Source organism: Polypterus senegalus, chromosome 7, assembly GCF_016835505.1.
Source record: "Polypterus senegalus isolate Bchr_013 chromosome 7, ASM1683550v1, whole genome shotgun sequence".
NCBI classification, from domain to species: domain Eukaryota; kingdom Metazoa; phylum Chordata; class Cladistia; order Polypteriformes; family Polypteridae; genus Polypterus; species Polypterus senegalus.
This window is the reverse complement of record NC_053160.1, coordinates 165,154,722-165,176,326: the sequence shown is the minus strand read 5'-3', so window position 1 is coordinate 165,176,326 and position 21,605 is coordinate 165,154,722. Positions and strand designations below refer to the sequence as shown.

The 21,605-nt window shown below is 35.2% G+C and overlaps 1 protein-coding gene across 4 annotated transcripts in view; it reads right to left on the bottom strand.

Moving 5' to 3' along the window:
* Positions 1-21,605, bottom strand: part of LOC120532965 (fibrillin-2) — a 142,372-nt gene that overhangs the window by 97,788 nt on the left and 22,979 nt on the right. For 3 of the 4 annotated variants that reach the window (XM_039759489.1, XM_039759491.1, XM_039759492.1), the window contains exons 6-14: positions 19,417-19,617; positions 10,160-10,285; positions 8,418-8,543; positions 3,614-3,766; positions 3,349-3,492; positions 2,983-3,120; positions 2,728-2,847; positions 2,518-2,643; positions 2,176-2,298 (exon numbers count right to left, since the gene is read on the bottom strand). In XM_039759489.1, the coding sequence (XP_039615423.1) occupies positions 2,176-2,298; positions 2,518-2,643; positions 2,728-2,847; positions 2,983-3,120; positions 3,349-3,492; positions 3,614-3,766; positions 8,418-8,543; positions 10,160-10,285; positions 19,417-19,617 (1,257 nt within the window). The remainder of the gene's footprint in view (positions 1-2,175; positions 2,299-2,517; positions 2,644-2,727; positions 2,848-2,982; positions 3,121-3,348; positions 3,493-3,613; positions 3,767-8,417; positions 8,544-10,159; positions 10,286-19,416; positions 19,618-21,605) is intronic. The other variant, XM_039759490.1, reaches the window with a different exon arrangement.

Sequence of the window (21,605 nt, the reverse complement as noted above, 5' to 3'; positions counted from 1 at the left end):
TTATGGGGTTTCTGGGTTTTTCAGTTCATTTAAGTAGAAGGACTACAGCATCTTCTGAGGTTTTCCACAACAGGTTGCAAAACTCACAAAATAATTTCCATTTAATTATAGATGACAAACCCATGTACAGATTTTTCCTCAAATCATAAACCCACAAATCACATGGGCTGACTGTACATATACAGTATATACTATACAATATATATATATGATCATTAATGATTTTAAAAGTCTACTACTATATTACGATATACTGTAGTTTAACCTGCTTACTATAGCCCAAGCAAGGAATCAAAAGCAAGGATGATATGGGGAATTTCAGTGGGTTTCACTTGAGTGTCAACACATCACTTTAATCCGAGCAACAAAAAGCTGCTCATAGGTATTTCAAAACAAAAGACACACATATTTAGGATAGATGCATGTACTGTATAGTTAAGTAACAGATGTGTACGTGTACAATGATACTTCATAAAATGAACGATAATTTAGTACTGAAAAAAGAAATAGCAGGATATGTAGTAGATCTCAAAAGATATGAAAGATCAAATGACAAAGACACTAAAGAAAATACTTTAAGTCAAACTTATTCATCAAAACAGCATTTGAATTTTAACATTTTATCACTACATTATAGCTTTAGTTGACTATTTTTTTTACTTTTTGTACTTCAATGTTTTACTTTAATAAGCATGCAGCCTTCCCTTAAATTACAAGGCACTGCTTCAAAATTTTATTTTAATTTAATATTAGATGATTTCCCATAGTGAGGGATTTGTAAGATGTTGGTTTTTTTGTTTTCCTATCCTTCCTGTGTTCTCATTTGTTTTTCCTTACATCTCAAAGAAATTTAGCCTTGATTTATAGGTATTTCTAAACTGCCATTTTGGCATCTGTGCAAGTGTACCTTATATACTGTACCTGATGTCTTGACCCTACTATTGATTGAAATGGATGGATAGATGATGACCAGTATTATGGGAAGATCGAATATAATGTAAAATACCCATGAGAAACTATATTTTCAAACACTTCTTAATATTGCTTTTGGAAATACCGAAACTGCTGATAAAACAAGCTGTAATATAAACTTGCCATCCTGATTACCACTGTAGATATAATGAAGAAAAAGAGGAAGGATACAACACACTTGCTTGTTTAATTATTGGTATTCTATGGCATGCAGTAAATAAGACAATGTCATAATGTTTTAGTTGTGTTATATATTTAGTAGACAGCATAATATTTTAATATGATGTATACCTTCATTCAAATATCACTACTTAACAATACCGTATTTTGATTTGCTGTGTATTTCTTTGTTTTCCTTTAACACATAAGCATGGCTGAAGATTTAGAAATATTTTGTTACTATGAAAAAGTCGGCTCAAAAAATTGAGCTCAGAAAATGAGCTGATGGAAGAATTATGATTAAGCAAGTAAGTTAAAATGCTTTAAAATCATCACCCCTTTTAAGAGCACCCTGAAGACTAATTAAAAACATTTTTATAATATGAAAATAGTATTTGCTAACATTCAACTTGAAGGTTATGTACTGCACCTTGCATTTTTCTTCAGCATACTGAACACAAACATTTCTAATACTTCTAAAGAATACAAAAGATTTTTTCTGGCCACAGAATAAATACATTAAAGAGAATAATGCTATTTTTTTGTTTTATCTCTTGCTTGTTGGAAATGATGTATTTCATTGTCATTGGCTATCTGCTGGTTCCTCTGGAGTATAACCAACTGCCACTTGAAGCTGACAGTACCTACCAAGTTAAGTCGTTTATTGCAATCCATCCATCCACCCACCCATTATCCACTCCGCTATATCCTAACTACAGGGTCCATACATGGAGTCAATCCCAGCCAACACAGAGCACAAGGCAGGAAACAAACTCTGCCAGCACACACACACACCCAGCACAGATTAGGGACAATGTAGAATCGCCAATGCACCTAACCTGCATGTCCTTGGACTGTGGAAGGAAACCAGAGTACCTGGAGGAAACTCACACAAACACAGGGGAGAACATGCAAACTCCACGTAGGGAGGACCTGGGAAGCAAACCCGAGTCTCCTAACTGCGAGGCAGCATCACTATCCACTGCGCCACCGTGCCTCGCTATTGTCATGTGTAAATAGTGGATTAAATTCTTACTTCCGTACCCACGCAATAGCGACCATTGGAGGCCAGGGAAAAGCCTGGCTTGCAGATGCACCTAAAGCTTCCTTCTTCATTGATGCACATTCCATTGAGGCACATGTTGCTGCTAGCACACTCATCTTGATCTGTAGAACAGAAAAATTCTAAATGTTAATTGTACACTTGCAGCTAAGATCCAAATGATGCATGTGATGTCAAGTACAAATACTGTATATTAGTTTTTTTCTTTCTAGCTTCAGCTCCAGAACATTGGTATCTTATATTTAAATGTACAGGCCATCAGGGAAGGTTTTACAGCTTGGGTGTAAATTTACAGTCAATATGAGGTAACAAAGTTCACTCACCCACACAACTCATGCCATCTGAACTTAGATAAAAGCCTATATTGCAAATGCACTGGAAACTGCCTTCTGTATTAACACAGCGGCCATTTCTGCAGAGGATTCCATTCTGCAGGCACTCATCAATATCTAAAAGATGTAAGGATGAAAAAACAGTAGGTTACTATTTAAAGAACGTCAACGAGAAAATGGAGACCAAAGTCTGAGCCTCACCTGTGCAGGTCTGCCTGATGGCAGCGTGCTGGAATCCTGTATGACACCTGCAGTAGTATGAGCCAGGAGTATTTACACAATCTGCATTTGTACAAGGGCTACATCTGCATTCATCAATATCTGTAAAAACATATTTAAAAACAAATAATTATGCAATCCAATAAGAGAGTGCAGGGGATTCTTTGAGAAAAGGATTGTGTGTGTAATACTGCTGAAAAGAAACATGAAATACCCAAAGTTCACTCAGCCACTTACCTAAACATTCACCTTGTGGATCTGCCTGGAAACCCTCACTGCATACACATCGGAAGCTTGATGCAAGGGGAACACAATGGCCATTTACACACATATTGCTGAACTGATGGCAAGCATTATTGCTTTGGTTGAGAGCTACTGAAAGAGATTCCGAATTTGAGTTAGGTAAAATTTCTGCATGTACCCCTCATAAATGAATCCCCAACCCCACCAATTACCACTGTACCAGAATTATTCCTTGCAGAACTCTAGAGATCCTAAATGGAAAACAGAAAATATCACCCATGCTCCCTTTCTTTACAAATACAATGCCTAAATGCACACTTTACAAATATACCAAAAATGTATAAAATATGGAGTGCTCACCCACGACTGCTGGACCAGGACCATTGCCACCACTTAAAGGATGTCTTAAATCTGAGTCTACATCACCTGCTCCATCTGGCAAAACACGTTTGAATTCTGAAGTGAATTCTGGTAGGCTTTCTGTGCATATTAAATGGTGCGCTTCTAGAACAGAGAAAATTGTTGTTTAGGTGCATGTTGTGCTTCCTTCTAATGGAATCTGCTTTATTATGATGTGTTGTATGCCTAACACCACTGCTCATGGACTTCAATGGAAGCATCTCACCTGACCCTTGGACAGGACACTTCTCTGGCTCGAGTCCTGAGGACCAACATCTCCCAGTCTCACAGCAGCACTGGGTTTTTGTAAGGGGAATTGGAAGCTCCTGAGAACAGTCGGTATTCAACAGACTGGTGTAGCACCTCCCCATTCTCTGATCTGTTAAGCAAATATTAATTGTAAGCTTAGGATAACTTTTACCTATCACATAGTCACCACAAGGCCTTATATTTCATATTTCAGGTGGGTGTGCATATGTTTAGGTCTATCAATATTTTAATTTACTGATCTATTTTAAAAACTAACAAATACATGGCTCTTTAGACAAATGGGTTAAACCCATTTGCACAAAAATTATGGTGAAACTTTTGCAAGCATGTAGTAAAGTTGTCTGAAAATTTCTCAAAAAATGCATAAGGTGCCATTGCATACTGTCTTCTATTAGATTATGATGCTCACAGAAGACTGAAATCATGCTGTTGATATTCACCCTAGGATAAAAATATTTCAAATCTAAAATAAATGAGTAATGCGTTTAATACCTACTCCATTTCATACTTTTTCTCTATTCCAAAAAATAACTTATTGGTAAATTATCAAGTTCAATATTCAATAGTGAACTGTATTTAAACTAAAGGATAGAAGAAAATCATGGATATATGATTCAAAGTAAACATAATTTCAGGTATATTACACTGAAGTGTCATCATGCTAATAATAAACTACAAAAGCAAGACTATTGACCAAACACTGTGTGGCTTGTTGGATAAAATATCAATAACAACCAAATATCACTATTTGTGAATATAGTAATAATTAATATGACTTCAATTAGTCATTAGAAATGATCTGCTCTTTAGTCTGTTGAGCTGTAATTTGAGACAATTAATGCATTTAATCAAGGTAGCTTGAAAGCAATACCTACAAAATTAAAAAGGCAGAAAAATAGTGCAAAAAATAAGAATCAGATTTAACAGAGAGACTGAATTCACACTCCCGGAAGTATCACAGATAGGACATAGGAAAAACTGATTTATTGATACTGGCCCAGAAAATGCCCAATTCATACTTCAAGCCATTGTTGCCCCTTCCAAGTGTAATGCTGTAAGAATATGTCTTGCAGTGGTTTACTGAAAGTGTCCACCGGAATAGGTTATGCTTAATCTAATCAATCTAAAATGAGTTGGAGTGTAAATGAGAATCACTAAAGAAGAATTCTCAGTGAAACAGAGTATAAGAAAAAAGGAGGGCTTCAAACAGACAGAAAGCAAGTCACAAAAGCACTTAACTAAAACTTCACTATTAATACATTTGAAACATAGACTGTTCTCCTGTGTTCATTCAAGTTTTTGTTTATTCTAACAATTGCCCTGCAGCAACCTGCATGTTAAGGCAAATATCATCCCAAAAAGAGGTTCCACTTCACCATAGGGTCTCTTCACACCAGCTGACAGACAACATGTTAGAGAAAATGAACACTACTTTAAGGAGACATTTTGGCTCATATTTGAACAAGACACCAAACAGCAAAAGTAGACATTCTAACCATCAGATTGCCACCAAAACATACACATAATGAAATGGCTGCTGTTCATATACTTGTTCATCTATGTATTTTAAAGGATCTGAAGTGGATGGTTGAACTTTACTAGCTGGTGCCATCTTGTAAGAATACACAAAAATACAAAATGACTGTAACTAAAATGAAAGAAAGTGCCCTTGAGGCATATGTGTGCATTCCAAGAAATGTAACCTCAGTGATCTTTCTACTCTTCGGTATTTCTTTGAACTTTGATGTGTCAGGGTATCAGTTTGATGCCACTGAGCAAAGTGTCCAGGAGTGGATGGAATGAGTCTACATTATATATGTTAATTTCAGTTTGGAAAACAACTTTTACAAATGTACACTTAAACAGATCACATATTTGGACATTTCTAATGACACAGGTATCTGTAATTTCCATTTTAGCAAATTCATTGCAATCTTGGAAATATTGCACTAACAGCTAAATCTTCAACTGGGTTTGTTTTATTGTCATGTTCTGTTGACATTTTAGGCTGTGATCCTAAAGGCAGGGATTCAGAAATTTTGGCACTTAACTCAAAATCTTCAGAATAAGAGGCCCTACTCTAAAGAACGTGTGAAATCTTACAGTCGACTGCTAGAGGAAAGAAGGTCAAAAGATCAATTAGTTTATGTCAAAACACACTGAACAAAGTAAAAAGCATAACTTTCAGTTTTTAAAGTAGTCAGGTCAGACTATATAGGCACTCCAGTGTGAATAGCAATGGCTAAGAATACTTACGATTCAAATAAGCATTAGGGTTTGTGTTGGAGGCAAGATCTAACTTTAAATGATTTTAACTTAAAATTTAAAAAATGTACGAAATAATTATTTGAGGGCAGCATGGTGCCGCAGTAGGTAGCGCTGCTGCCTCGCAGTTAGGGGACCTGGGTTCGCTTCCCCGGTCCTCCCTGCGTGGAGTTTGCATGGTCTCCCCAAGTCTGCGTGGGTTTCCTCCCACAGTCCAAAGACATGCAGGTTAGGTGCATTGGCGATTCTAAATTGTCCCTAGTGTGTGGATGTGTGTGTGCGTGCCCTGCGGTGGGCTGGCGCCCTGCCTGTAGTTTGTTTCCTGCTTTGTGCCCTGTGTTGGCTGGGATTGGCTCCAGCAGACCCCCATGACCCTGTAGTTAGGAAATGGCGTGTTGGATAATTATTTGAATATCTAACAAACACAAATAAAATGTAATGCACATCAAATACTAGCTTCTGATCATTGATCCAGATACTGCTATGATCTGCTTTGTTAATATATGATATTGATTCAATTTCTGAGTCCCCTATCCAGCTGCAAATAAGACAGCAAGTCCTTACAGAGTTCATTAAAAACAGTAAATAGCATAAGCGGGGTGATCATATGCAAGAAAGCCAGGAAAATTCATGGCGATTTGCTGAAAAAAAAATTCTTCTTCGAGTTGCAAAGTTGAGGCATATAAAGCCAGTAGAGAATGGTTCGTAAGCGTCTAGTACGAACTCTTAACAATGTTAGTTTTCTCTGTTGTTCAAGGGTTTCTCAGTGTTATGAAATGTTTTTACATTTAGTTTACTATTAAACTGTGCATTCTATGGTATAATGAACTATTTTTGTACTAAAAAAATATATATTTACATACAGTTCATATGGTCTGGAACGGATTAATAGTATTTACATACAATCTTATGGGGAAATTGCGTTTGGGTTGCGTCCAGAGTTTTGGAAGGAATTACAGTCGTGACCAGAGGTACCACTGTATATGATTTAGCACTTTGCCTATTAAATGGAGACTCTGATCGGGGCTCTCGAGAGACTGAGCAAGGAGTTTGAGTGTCTAGGATTGCGAGTGTTCTGGATAAAAACCAAGATCCACTGCCTCAGCAGTGTCTCTGTCTGAAGAGAGAGTGTCGACCTTGACAAGAGGTTTACTTACTTCAGCAGTGACATTCATGTCTCTAGTGACTCTTACTATGAAGTCAGTAGACAGTTTGGGAGAACACTGGGGGTCATGAGGTTGCTGGAAAGGTGCGTGTGGAGCTCCCGATATCCATTCCAAATTATGAAGGTCCAAGTCTTTATAGTTGTAGTGCTTCCTGACTTGCTATATGGTTGCAAGACAGCGATGCTATCCAGTGACCTGAGATGAAGACTGAACTCCTTTGGTACTGTGTCTCTACAGAAAATCCTTGGGTACCGATTGCTCAAGGAGTCCCAAAGGAGGCACATTACCTGCATTGTGAGGGAGTGTCAGTTACGGCACTACGACCATGTAGCGCGATTCCCCAAGGGTGATCTGGCTCGCAGGATCCTCATTGAGAACCCGATTGGTTGAAACTGGCCAAGAGGATGCCCATGTAATACATGGCTGTGGCAGATAGAGGGTTATTTCTGGAGGGTGAGACTAGAACGCGTGTCTGCCTCGGGGGTTGCAAACCAGGATCCTCAGCTGTTTTGTAGTGTAGTGGGTGGGGCAACGAACTGTACCAGTGCATTTTTTTACTTGTGATTCTGCTTTTCAGTATTAAATATTTGATATTAATGTTAAGATACATTTTAATACATCTGGTGACTGGACTGTGTGACAAAATGATATGTTGATAGGACTGTTGTTGAAAGCTTAATACATTCTGAAACGTTACAAGGATCCATTTTCTGCTGTGTTCCTTGTCTGAAAATTCACAACACTCACTTCAGGGTGAGAGGCGACATCATGTACCATTACTACCACATTTATCCTAACTCCTTAATTGAAGTCAGGACCCTTCCCGAGATTTATGATGGCCACAAAGTCATGCAAATAGATATAAGCAAAGGAAGAGTCTTGTACATTCTGCTTTTCAGTACTTGATAGTCTGTTTCTCTCTCACTGCACAGCATGTTAAAATGGGTTGGCCCCTCCTGACATCATCTCTCTCCCAGATCTTTGTGACCCCACCAGAATGTTCACCTTTGATATTCACAACAGTGTTCTGTTTTATCACAGAAATATTCTACATAAACTACACAGAATACATAAAGCCTTACTTCTTTCTCCTTTGCATCCTATGTAAACAATTATTTCATATATTTAAATCTAAAAGCACTTGCCTGTAATATTAATAGTAATGTTGAATATATATTTTTTATTTTTGGGATCACTTACTACATTTATTACTTAGAACAAAGGAAAATTGTTTTTCTTTTTTTTAAATCATTGTCCAGTTGTTTTTAATAGGTAGCGTTCATTAGTGAAAATGAAAGGTGGTCAAGCTTCACCACATACTCCACTTACCAACACAGCGAATACTGTCCACTGAAGTTACATAACCCTCTGGGCAGTTGCAGAAATAACTTCCCATGGTATTGACACATTGTCCTCCATTGCACATATCGGGGAGAGCATCACATTCATCTACATCTGCAATGACAACAAAAAAGCAGACAGAGATTATGTTTATTTTCAGAATGTAATATTAGCAGTAAATAAGGCGAAGAACAAACCGGGCTCTTTCCTTACAGTAACTGTAGATTGTTTTTATCAGTATGCTGCTGCTGGAGTATGTGAATTTCTCCTTAGGATTAATAAGGTATCTATCTATCTATCTATCTATCTATCTATCTATCTAGATTAATAAATGGCACATACAGGTCATGCCATTTTATCCCTCACCAATGTATACCTTTTGTTTATGAGCAGTAAGATGTCTGATCCATTGCAGTACTCAATACTACTAAGTTTAATGAAATATGAACTCTAACCTAGTATTATTTTGTTACACTCACTACTTTGCTTCTGTGTAGGGTGCATTAAGTTAAAACATGTTATTCTACATTGTAAGAATAAAAGTTTAAACAGCCTCTGCTGTTTTGGTTTCTAACAGGTTAAGTGTAAATAAGAGAGGTATAGTGGGAATTTGTTTAGGTCTTTTTAATAAAAATTCTGAAGGTGAGAACAGGATCACACTAGGAGCTTTCCATGATTAAAGTCTCCAGGTGAAGAAAGTCTTTAAGAGATGCACCTAATTAGCAACACAATGATCACATATTAATATGACATTTACTGCATGTATTGCACAATGTTTATCAAGGAATTCAATACATGATAATAAAATATGGTCTACACCATTACATCACATTACATAGCTTGCATTTTTGCTAGATGTCCTGTGACATCACAACGGCTACACAGTTAAAGTAGTTTCCAAACTTTGCAGGAATATAAACGAACAATGACCTTTGAGCAATTCAGTTTTGTTTTTGATTTACATTTAGCATGTCTTTCACGTAAAGCTCAATCTCTTGTCTGTGCTTTGACCTTGGCTACAACTGACCTCCCTTCTGAAGAACCCCTAAGTATCTGCCACTGAAATTAAATAAAGTGGCTTGCAAGGGCTACACAGTAAAGTCCCAACAGTCACAATGTGTAAATGCTATGGTGATTTGTCTTATATGCATTATATACAGTATATGCTTTTCTTTAACAATTTCATTCTTAACTTGTTGCTCATCCACTATGGAGTTTTGTTAAATTTCCAATGTTTATAAATTGTGAAATGAAATTATCCAGCATTGTTTGTAATACAATTAAAAAATTACAACACTGTTCATCGACACTTCCCCTGCATCAAAGTTTATTCGCTGGTGTTTTAATGTACTGTCATATTATCATGTGAAAAACCAAACAAGGATTGTTTTTCCATTGTTATCCTTAAGTTGCAAGTTTGGGAATCTAGTATTGTGATGTATTGAACTTACATAAACTTAAAAATAAGTGACAATAACAAGTAATAATAGAAAAACAAACACAAGAAAAAAAAATTTAAACCGAATTAAATAGGAAAAATTAAACACAAAAATTCTGGCATCGTTGTTTTTAAATAATATCAATAAAATGTAATTATATCAATTTGCAGTTATGACAGCCGCAAATACAGGTGTCTGTTGACTGATAATGCATTTAAGATGCTCAGAGCTAAAACATGTTCTGCTCCTGCCTAGTCAGCATTACTGTTTAGCTACTAATAAACTGCTTACCTTCACATTTTTGAGTTGCTTCATTCTGCCTGTAGCCAGCAGAACACTTGCACTCATAGGACCCAATTGTATTGAGACAGTTTCCACCTAGGCAAATACCTGAAATAGCCTGGCACTCATTAACATCTGGAAGAAAAGAAGAGGAGATTAAATTATATATCACAATGCTTCAATTCAGATATCAACTCAAACAACCAACATCAGTCTCAATTTATGTGTTTGGTGAGTAACTCAAAAACTTTTCCTCATACCACCCAATTCTTGGTGCTTAATTTTCTGGCATAGTATTTGTCACACTGAATTTATCAAATTCAACCTTTTATTTTTTACATTGCATCTTTGACATTCAAGCTAAGACCACTGTCATTCATGAACTAGTGTCTAAAGCTGAAGTAGTAGTCCTGGATCCAGCTAAGCTAATTACAGTAGACCTCTTTCTACAGTGTGTACTTGAATTATCTATCTCCCAAACTTTATGAAGAACGTCGGTTCTGATCATGTCATGGTAATGTCAAAGCTGTGTATCTATTAATGCACTACCAAGACTAGGAAGCCTAGACTGTCTCTTCAGCTGAGGCTGTAAAAGCTAATCTGCTTAATTTCTTGAGACAAAACAGAACCGTCTTGAATTTATGGACTGAGACGATGTCACTAGTTGTAAATCAATTAATCAGAGGCAGCCATTTCCAGATATATAGCCATTTATATAGCCATTTCCAGATATATTTCTGTCAGTATTTAGTCTTCAAAAAAAGATTTGCCCATAAAAACTTTTATAATTCAAAAGTAATTTTAAAAGCAGGGCCATTAATAAAGAAAAGAAAAAAATTGTGAAAAATATTAAAATGATTAGGAATGATATAAAAAAGAAGACAATCTATAATTGCTGTTTTAATAATGATTAAACAAAACTTACAAGAAATTTGTAGTTAGAAAGCCAAATACACTTTATATACAATATGTGACTTTTGATAACAGATTTCTTTTTGCAAATTACCTGAATAATTTCTATTGCTAGATTGATACCAATTATTCTGCTTTAGAAAAGACAAAAGAAGGCAATGAACAAAATAAAGCATATTCTAGTTGCTGCAGAAACTGAAATAACTTTTGATGCTGACAAATCAGAAATTAAATATTTAAAAGCAAACCTAACCTTACTGTCACAAATTTGCATTGTAATGTATTTGTATTTTGTGTCCTTTCTTTTGGTTAATTTCTTTTCGTTTTGTGTTTCCTTCATTCATTTTTTTTGTTAATGAATCATCTTTTATCAATCAATTTTATTAATTTTGTTATTTTTCTTTTGTGGTTTTGTTTGTTGATTGAATGCTTTGTTTAGATTTTCTTTTTTTTTGTTTAGGGTTTAGGGGATGGGCTGGTCTTATGCATAACTGTGGCATAAGCTATGGCCAGACCATCCTCTAGCTGCCCTGTTGATTCTTGGGATCTGAGTTCCTCTACCAGCTTGGTACCAGACCAGAGATTTCATCAGTCCTCTCTGGTGATTTATACAAAAATGGCTGTATCATTTTACGTCAGAATTTTTTTTTTACCATTAAAGAGTATTTTTTTTTTGTTATTAAAAAATGACATGACTGTTACCCTTTAAGTTTGTAGGTGATATCAAGTAGGAACGGCAGACAATGTATAATTAGCCATATCTGAATTTTGGTAGATGACATTTGATGTAAATAAATGTAAAGTATTACACATAGGAAGGAAAAATGCTACATTTAAATACACAATGATAGGTCTGAAACAAGAAAGTACTCTTAAAGGGAAAGACCTAAAAGTTGTAATGGAGTCTTCACTACATATACAGTACATGCAGACAGTGTGACAAAGCTACCATGAAAGCTAATAGGGTGTTGGGTTATACAGCCTGGTGTATGAAATACAAATAAGGCCTCACCTGGCATATTATGTGAAACCTTGGTTTCTATATTACAAATTATACACAGCAGCGCTACAAAAAGCAAAAGAAGAGGAACCAAGATGACTCCTGGACTGTCACACTGTGAGGTGCGAGATATGTGGAAAGATTACAGGAGCTAAACTAATTTACTCAACCAAGACATAACATGACTAAATTGTTTAAAACTATGACAGGAATTAGGACACTCGTTCTAAGCTGCTATTTTAAAATAAATCCTTCAACATGAACACAGGAACACAAATGGAACCAGTTAAGGGTATATTTCACACAAAAAGATTTAGACACATACAATAAGCTACCAAGTAGTGTTGTCTAAAGCAGTACTTTTAGGGATCTTCACAACTTGACATAAGGTTATTTTGAAAAAAATTAGAAGAAAAGGATGTGTGTTCTTGCTGGGTTGAAAGGCCTATTCTTGATAAGACTGCTCTAATATTTTAATAATATTAATGATAATGATACTTTTATTTTCCCTTCATTAAAAACTGCTCAACCTTTATATTTAAAGGAATGGCCTTATAATCTTTGTTGGGCGTCATTATCTTTTTTTGGATCCATGATGCTCAAGATAGACACATGAAGACGCATAAGCAACACAACTGTGAAAATGACAGAGGCTATGATTGTTACACAAGCTACACTTGGAATGACTTGGAATGACTAAGAAGATGACTTGTGCAAAATCACCTAAAACTTGGTCTTTGTAACTTGTAACAGAAAAAATTCAGCTTCAGTGTACTTGGCAAATTCAAAAAGGGTATTAAATTACTTTCTTCGTACAACTTAACTTTTGTAAAGTGGTAGTTCATAAATCAGGAGATGCCTGTATTTATTATAAGGAGAGTTTTGTTTATTGGTCATATTGGTTAGATATATACATATACATGTAGATATATAGATAGATGTAGATGTAGATATAGATATGGAAATTAAGTTGACTCACTTACTTATGCATCGACAAAAACACTATTTCTCATTTAATTAAAAGCTGAAATTTGGCAGGATGGAATATCTAGGTTAGTAGGTGTCATCTAAGAAAGGACACTTCAATATATCAATATTTAGGGTAAACCCCTTTCCTACAACAGAAAAGCTAAAGATATTTATTAAGATGTTTTTGCCATTGCCCATTTTATTATATGTGTCATTTTATATGATTTTTAGATTTTTGAAAATGTGAAATTTGAAAATGAGCATGACAATGTAAATACTCAATGTACAATATAATGCACAATTAAATTTAATTGCAACATCAGAAAACCGGGTCATGAGACTGCTCACACTACAAAAAAGCTGACTGAAATTTTCTGTCATAACTGTCATAACAGAAATTCTTCCAATCATACTTCAGCCCAATTTTAAGATGCAATTAGGCACTGTAACCCTTCTCATATGGCATGTGAAACGATGGCTGATGAAGATGAAGACTGGGACGAGTGAGAAAATCAGCCAACAGCTGCATATTACGCTTAAAATTGTGCCTAAATCACACAGTGTATTCCCAGCATTAGATGGTAGCACTTAAATTTCTAATGGGAAATGCTCTGCTCGTTGTTCATGTTAATACATCAATTTCATGCACAGGACACTTGCACTTAAGTATATCCTCTTCAACCATCGCTTTGTATGCACATTCACATCTGCAGACCACTGTACCACAAACAAATGATGAAAAACACGAAAAAAAAGTACTTGAGTGAACAGCATTAATAAATGAAAATCTTAAACAGCTAATAATAATAATAATAATATACTTAAATTTCACATTATTCCTACTGATTACAGTCTCAATTAAAAGAATATAATTTCCTGTAAAACTGTGTTTGGCAATGATCATCAATAAAACAAAGTTAATAGGAAAAGCAGAAAAAGTAGGAATTAATCTAATGCATAAGTATTTTCCTCAAGGACAATTATTTGTAGCATTTTAAAAAGTAAGCAGCTCCAGTGACTTAATAATATTATTATTACTTGACTGACGCCTTTAACAAAGGAAACTTTCAACATAAGAGATACAATTGGTTGTATTTCTTTTGTATTTCCAATTTGAGCACAGGAAGGTGAAGTGTCTTGCTCATGGTCACACAGTGTTAGTAGCAGGATTTGAGCGCACCACTTCAGAGTTTAAAATCCGAGGCCTTAAATACTACAACATACTGCTTACCAATAATAACAATCCTTGGTAAAAAGAAATTGCATACAGAAAAGCTCTTTTTACATAGTATTTGATGGCTCTATAATTGTCTTATGAAATTTCCCAGGCAAAGCCAGGTAACACAGCTAGTGTTTATAAAATAGCTAAACTGCAATGCATGCTTAATGCATCAAGAAATGTGAATGAAGTTAATCAAACATTTCTAAAACAGTTAACACAGGTCTTCTTCGAAAATGCATAATTATAGCCTTAATGATCTCTCCACTAAAAATTCTATTTTAGTTTTACAAACAATAGAATTCTGTGATGCAGAATAAAAACTGTGTTTCAAAGTGTTATAAGAGCTCTGTCACTGACTTTAGTTTTTATTTCTTGTTTACTTTTTGTAAATTAATAGCTATTTTGCTAAATAATTTGCTTTTGTTAATTCCTTTATTTTAAAGTTTAATTTTCATTAAGTACTCTGCTTTTGCAAATTATTCAGTCATTTTCATTACTGCCTGTTTAATTATCTAACCATGATTCCCATATAAGATGGGTTGAAATCTACGTAATCAATGTAGACCTAGACCTAACATTTGCAGTAAAGTGTGTCCGACCGGTTGCTTTGTCTCTGTTACATTCCATTTGGTAAAGGATTCGTAAAATCAGTGTTAATGTTACATTTGTAAAAGCAGTGCTAATGTTTGTAATGTGCCATCTGTTGGAGAGAAGAAACCCACAACTGGACAGACACACAGATAATAATAATAATAATTCTTTGCATTTATATAGCGCTTTTCTCACTACTCAAAGCACTCAAATATACACACAGTCACTTGTCCTTTTAAGGTGGATTACTTCACTTTTGGCTCTCTCATAATGGTTAGCCATCTAGTTCTGTAAGTGGGCAGTTACCTAAGCCTCTATATAAGGGCCCTGCAAGCCCAATATAACCACTGTGGCATTGTGTAAGGATCTCTGTGTCACTTGCTCCTATATCAGTGCATTCTTTTTTTTTTTTTTAATTTTTATTTATTAATTTTATTACAATCAATACATAGCAATCAAGTTTTACAAAAAAGAATTATGTTAAGAACAGATCGATCCCCACCCTTGAGAGAGAGAGCAAGCCAAACGGTGTAAAATTTAAGGCTTGTAAAATACCTAAATTAATAAATTCTCTGTGCTTTATAAACTTATTTTAAAATATTACTGATTAGATCCTGCCATGTTTTGAAAAAGTCTGTACAGATCCTCTAACTGAGTATTTGATTTTTTCCAATTTTAAATAATATAACACATCAGTTTCCCACTGACTTAAAAGAGGAGAGTTTGGGTTCTTCCAGTTTATCAGAATAAGTCTGCGTGCCAACAGTGTAGTGAATGCAATCACAATTTGTTTGTCCTTCTCCACTTTAAGACCCTCTGGAAGAACCCCAAACACAGCATATCAGTGCATTCTGAGGTCAATTTTGTGTTTTGAGCTTAGGTGTTTTGTAATTCTTGAGCGTTGTAAATTTTGGCCTTTCTGAAATTACACATTTTGCAGTCCTCATTTTTGTATTTTTCTTTTGTGCTTATGCTTATTGCAATCTTTTGACTTTTGTAATTAATCAGTTGTGAATATTTGCAGGGCATATCAGAAAATTACATTATCAAAAAGGCAAAAACAAAGAATTGATGTTTAACTAGCGAAGTTCAAAACCAGAACTTAAAAAACAGATGTACAAATTGTTAACAATAATTTGAAAGTCAAACATTGAAGCCAAAATATTCCTGCTCTGCCTATAATAGAAGAAGTAATTTTAAAGTAAAAGACCAGAAGAAGAAACAAAGTCAAAAACTGACAAAATTCTGAACCAGAAGATCAACAATCAAAGTGTCAAAGGCAAAGCAAAACTCTAATTAATATTCAAGGAGATAATGAATAAAAGTCTGAAGCCAGGAAGTCAAACAAGAAAGGAAGCACAAGATAGCTCTGGGTATTCACAATCTTAAACAACTGGAAAGCAAATAACGCTGACCTTTATATCTTTGACTTACTGATGTCACACGCCAGTAGACTTCCTGTTCACCCTACCTAGTAAAAGCATAGTAACAGTAAACAAACGATCACAAAATGGTGTGTCCATCGAAGAACAAAATTGGGCTACTAACTCAAAATGAAAATGTTTAAATATGAATTCCTTAAGTTTAAAAACTCTACTTTCAATGCATTTTATTTAAAGCCAAAGAAACATTAAACAAAAATTAAATAAAAATACTAATTCTTTGCATTTATACAGCACTTTTCTCACGACTCAAAGCACTCAGCAATTGCTGGTTAAAAGGAACTGATCATAACAATTCCTTAATGCCTAAAGAACATTTCCTAAATAGTGAATGTAATTGTGAAGTGAATTTTCATCAGCAAACTTGGATGCCAGAGTTACCATGCAAACATATTAAATATCTTTCACAATTACAGCATCTCACAAAGAGTTGCCATCAATCATGTAAGTGACAGTAAGCGAAATGATGATGTGAGCAAATTAACAACTTGTCCACAATTCAAAATGGTGATATTACTATCAAAATGGTAAAAACAACAATATGAAATACTGATTAAAAATAATGCACCAAAATTATTCCTTATAACAAAAACTACTAATTTCTTTTTTACTTATAAAGTTCTTAGCATTTGATCTGTATTGCATTTTTGAATTACTAGGCCTCTTCTTTATTCTATTACATTTTTAATTACTTAGCATGCTCTTTATTATTTTATTGGAATTTGCTACAGATAACTGAATAACAAACCAATTAAATTAAAAATCTACACTCTATGAAGTCACATTCTTCCTTTTAATTTTTGCAAAATGATCGCAAAACTGAGCAATATAATCGGTATATGCATCTTTGCCAATGAAGTCTTTTGAAGGGTACCTCATCCAACAGCTGTAAACTACTAATTAAATCAAATAAGTTTTGTACAGTGTGAACGTTACCGGGCACAGACAGGCAGACATGTTGCAATTCCACCACCACACGTTTATTTACAATACTATTTACAGTTCAAGGTGCACACAAACCCCTTCAAGTTCCCCAAAGTCCTGGCCACACACAATGCCTTTCTTGGGCCGCCTCCACACTCTCTTCTTCTGCTTCGTCCACTCCTCACCCGACTCCAGCCCTGAATGAAGGGAGGCGGCCCTTTATTATCACCCGGATGTGCTCCAGGTGGGTTCCGGCAGTCTTCCACGGACACACCCCGTGTATCCCGGAAGCACTCGGGTTTCCCTGCTCTTCTTCCCCCCAGCACTTCCTGGTGTGGCGGAAGTGCTGAGGTCTCGGGCTCCAAAGGCATGGGGGCACCCCTGGCAGCAACCACGGGCACCTACAGGGTGGAGCTTCAAAGCTCTGTACCCGTGGCCCCAAAGGAACCAGGGCGGTCGCCCCAGATGGTCTGGGAAGGCGCAAGCCCTCCTCCGTCCTCCCACCCCAGGGAGGGTCGCCACCCCAGCCACCTCTGACAACAGGTTGACATATTTTATATGTTTTTGTTTTTGCTTTTTCCAGGCTAATTCTATATATTTTCTATATTATTTTCTGATATTTTGTTATTTAACTTTGACAGACATAAGTACATGAATTTTCTATTGTGAAACATCATAATTTCCTTGATCATGATTTTATATGTCCTATGTACTTTAAAGGCTTCATAAAGCTTTTAACCAGGTTACCGGCATTGAAATCATAAAACCAAGTAAATCTAACATTCACGGCTTTCTCATAAACAGCGATGGTGTTCACTGACATCATAACCAATAGGCTTACAATCAAGTGAAAGAGCTACAATCACAGAGGGAAGTACTATACTAGACATATTAATTTGAACTTTATCGAGTGACAAGAAGTATTCAAAAAAGAAAATGAGGGCAACCTCCAATCAATGTTGCAAGGTTGGAGTATGTCTGATCATGTTTGGCAATTGATGAAAGCTCCCTAAGGTTAGGGTGTTTAGAGTGAACAGTATAAATATTTTCCATTACATTAGCTTTATACCTAATGAAAACACATAGCTAACATTAAAACTGTTGTATTTTTTCAAATAGCATATGTAACCCTGCAATTGCCTCACTGTTCACGGTTTGTTTTTCTATTCACGTGTATTAAAAGTTCCATCCTGTGCATACAAACTTTAAGCCTACACCTGCTGCCCTAAAACATTACTGATGTCATGTCCTAAACCTGCACTGACATCAAGGTGCTGTGGGTGGGTGGTTGGACATAAGACTGCAGTCAAGTTCACTACAATCAGAGGATGAATGCAAAGCATCCATTCATTTATTAGGCTATGTATGGTGATGTACCAGACTTTGCTACTATTTATCCCTATTTACTAATCCATAACTTGCCTTTGAATTAAACAGTAATAATTATTCATAACTAAGACTGCACCACATTCGCTCCCATACCATCTAAATATGTATTTTAAATATTTTTACTACATTTGACACATTTTAATTGTTACAGTGATGAACATTAGTTTGATTGAATAAGCTCAACAAATGACAAAATGTAGTGTTTATTGATTCTATTTCAGTAATTAAGTATGCTTTTTAGCAGACCTGCTAACTTACCACCTATTTCCATTATCATATATACTGTACGGAGTTAAGGTTGGGGCTACTGTAGTTAGGGTTTACTGTTAACAACGCGATGAGTTCACTGAATTTTAGGACATAAGGTCTATGTATGATGTTGTATTATAAGGAAATTAATCTGGCCATTATTTCAACTCCCTCATTCAAATTCACAACTACAACTGATAGCTGATTGATCATATCACTGTTTTCTCAAAGCAAGCATGAATTGGGTAATTTTCTATTTCAGAACCAATTCCATAAACCTATACAAGTGTAATAAAAGGTTGTTTTTGTCTTGACTGGAAGAATTTTATGCTTCTTGAGGTGTAACTGGAACTGCAATGGGTCCTTTCTATATCTCTCTCCCTGCCTTCACTTGCGCATGCCACTTTTTTTTTGTTTCCTATACCACCCAATAACCCCTTGCATGCCAGAGTTTGAGTACCACTGGTCTAGAAAAATGACACAAGCATGCATTGCATCAATTAATTATTATCTTTGGAAGTCAAAGATGAAAAATCCTTGTCTACAAGTTATAACTGCCAAAACTGACCTTGACAGGCTCCTGTTCGAATATTGGCTAAGAAGCCACGTCTACAGGGCTGTGGCTGTGGTGCACAGATCTCACAAGGGTGACCCCAAGCTCGTCCAACCGTAGCACAGCAGAGAGTCTTGGTGCAGATTACAGCAGTTAGCTGACCCTGGCACATCTCATTGTTGTTGATGTAAGTAAAGCATGGCCCAGTTCTGTAATCTACAAAGTAAAGAAAGAACAAAATTATATTTTAGATGGAAAATAAGCAGAAAATGGTAAGCCAAAGTGAACTGTAAAATGGCACTTTATGTGCTTTTCAGATGCATTTGTCATCATAATCAACACCTTTCCTGGATATCAGCAGCTTGTATAAACATAGCAATGGCAAGCGTGACAGATTGGTTAACTCAAAACGTGTTCTTTGCCCACAACTTTTCAATTTTTATGTTCCACCCTATAAATATAGAGTTTCTAATTTTGTGTATGAAAATTCAAACCTGTTTTAAGTGCAGACTTATTATAGACTTATTATTATGACCAGGTAGAAAAGGCCAGCCTCTAAAGACAACAAAAGGACTAGGAAAAGAAGTGTTTTTCATAATGTGAAAGAGGAGAGATTACAAGTAAACAAGCAGCACACAAGTAAAATAAATAAAACAAAAATCATTGCCAGACAATCCCAATAGTCACTGAAAACCCTTGTCCTCACTAAACTTACAAGTCACAGGTTTTTTTAGAGAGATTCAAAACTTGCACATAGGGCAGTGTGAAGTGACATTATCTATAATGGGACTGTGATAATGTTACAAGTCACTGCCACATGACATCACATGTCACGTTCACATGTCCAGCAAAATTTGTCATTACTATAAATATCACTAGCAGGAAAATAATAGAAAAAATGGCAGCACCCACATAAAACTCATTCAACAAAATGGTGTAAGAGAGATGTAACCAGAATAAAAAATTTATACAAACTAAAACCAACTATGCAAATAATAGAAATAATGATGAAAAAATGTGTTTCATACTGTCAATAGTGACTATTTCCTGCATTTTTTATTTAATTTTAATGAATGAATTTAACATGTCTCACCTCTAGGCCATTAAGTATTATTCTGGCCATGTGCTGCCTTGTTCATATATTACAAATGTGTGTTTTTTAATGTAGCAATACATATCACCATTCCTCAAAAAACTCTTATCTTTGGTGATTTTAACAAATGTGTCATGCCATAATATCCACTCAATATTAATTTAATGATGACCATTGCCACTCTTACACATATTAATCATGTTAATGAGCGCGTTCTTTATATAGGATGCCACTGTATAATTTCATTTGTTGGCTCAGAAGCATAAGCACTTTGCAAGAGCAGCTGTATACACAGAGATAATCAATGGCATACAGTCAATTCTTAAAAGCAACTAGAACCTGACATATTGTTATTAGGTATAAGTAACACAAACATTGAACCACTAAACACACTGTATTTATTTCTGGGCAAGACAATTGTGTACAAGACATTCTGAAAAGACATTCTGACATTAGAAAATCTGTAAAGATTATCAGGTGGTACAACATGTGAAAATGATGAAAATAATGCAATTATTTGTCATCTCCAATTATCTTACTTGCTTTGTACGGCATGTAGCATTTTAATATGATCAAGATGTTATTTAAGGCACTATGTAAATAAAATGTACTCTTATTATCATTAGATTCTCAAATATCAACAGTATTGTCATGTTCAACTTCAGTTTTTTACCTTTGTTAATTAAATATAATTTTGCAAATTGTGTTTGAAATGTTTGAACATCAAAATAAAGCTAAAGTGACAGACAACAGGATGTATTCATGTCTACAACAGTAAAAACATATGTATCTACATGTGAATTTATTTTATCTTTTCAAATCGATTTGCTACTTATTTTCATTCACTTATTTTCATTTAGCATTTCCTTTTTATTGTGCTTATATGTCCTTCTCCAGGTTGAATAGTGCTGTTCTTTACAGGGCAACTTGTGGGAAATAGCACAACAAAATAAACTACAAATAAATAAATATGTAAATAAGTGAAACCTCTTTAGTTCTCTCACAATATAATTTATAATTTACATTTATATTAAGCTAGGAACATTTTTTTCCCAAAATGCCCTGATTGTAGATTGCACTGTAGCAGTGTGGCATAGTAGCTAAGCTGATA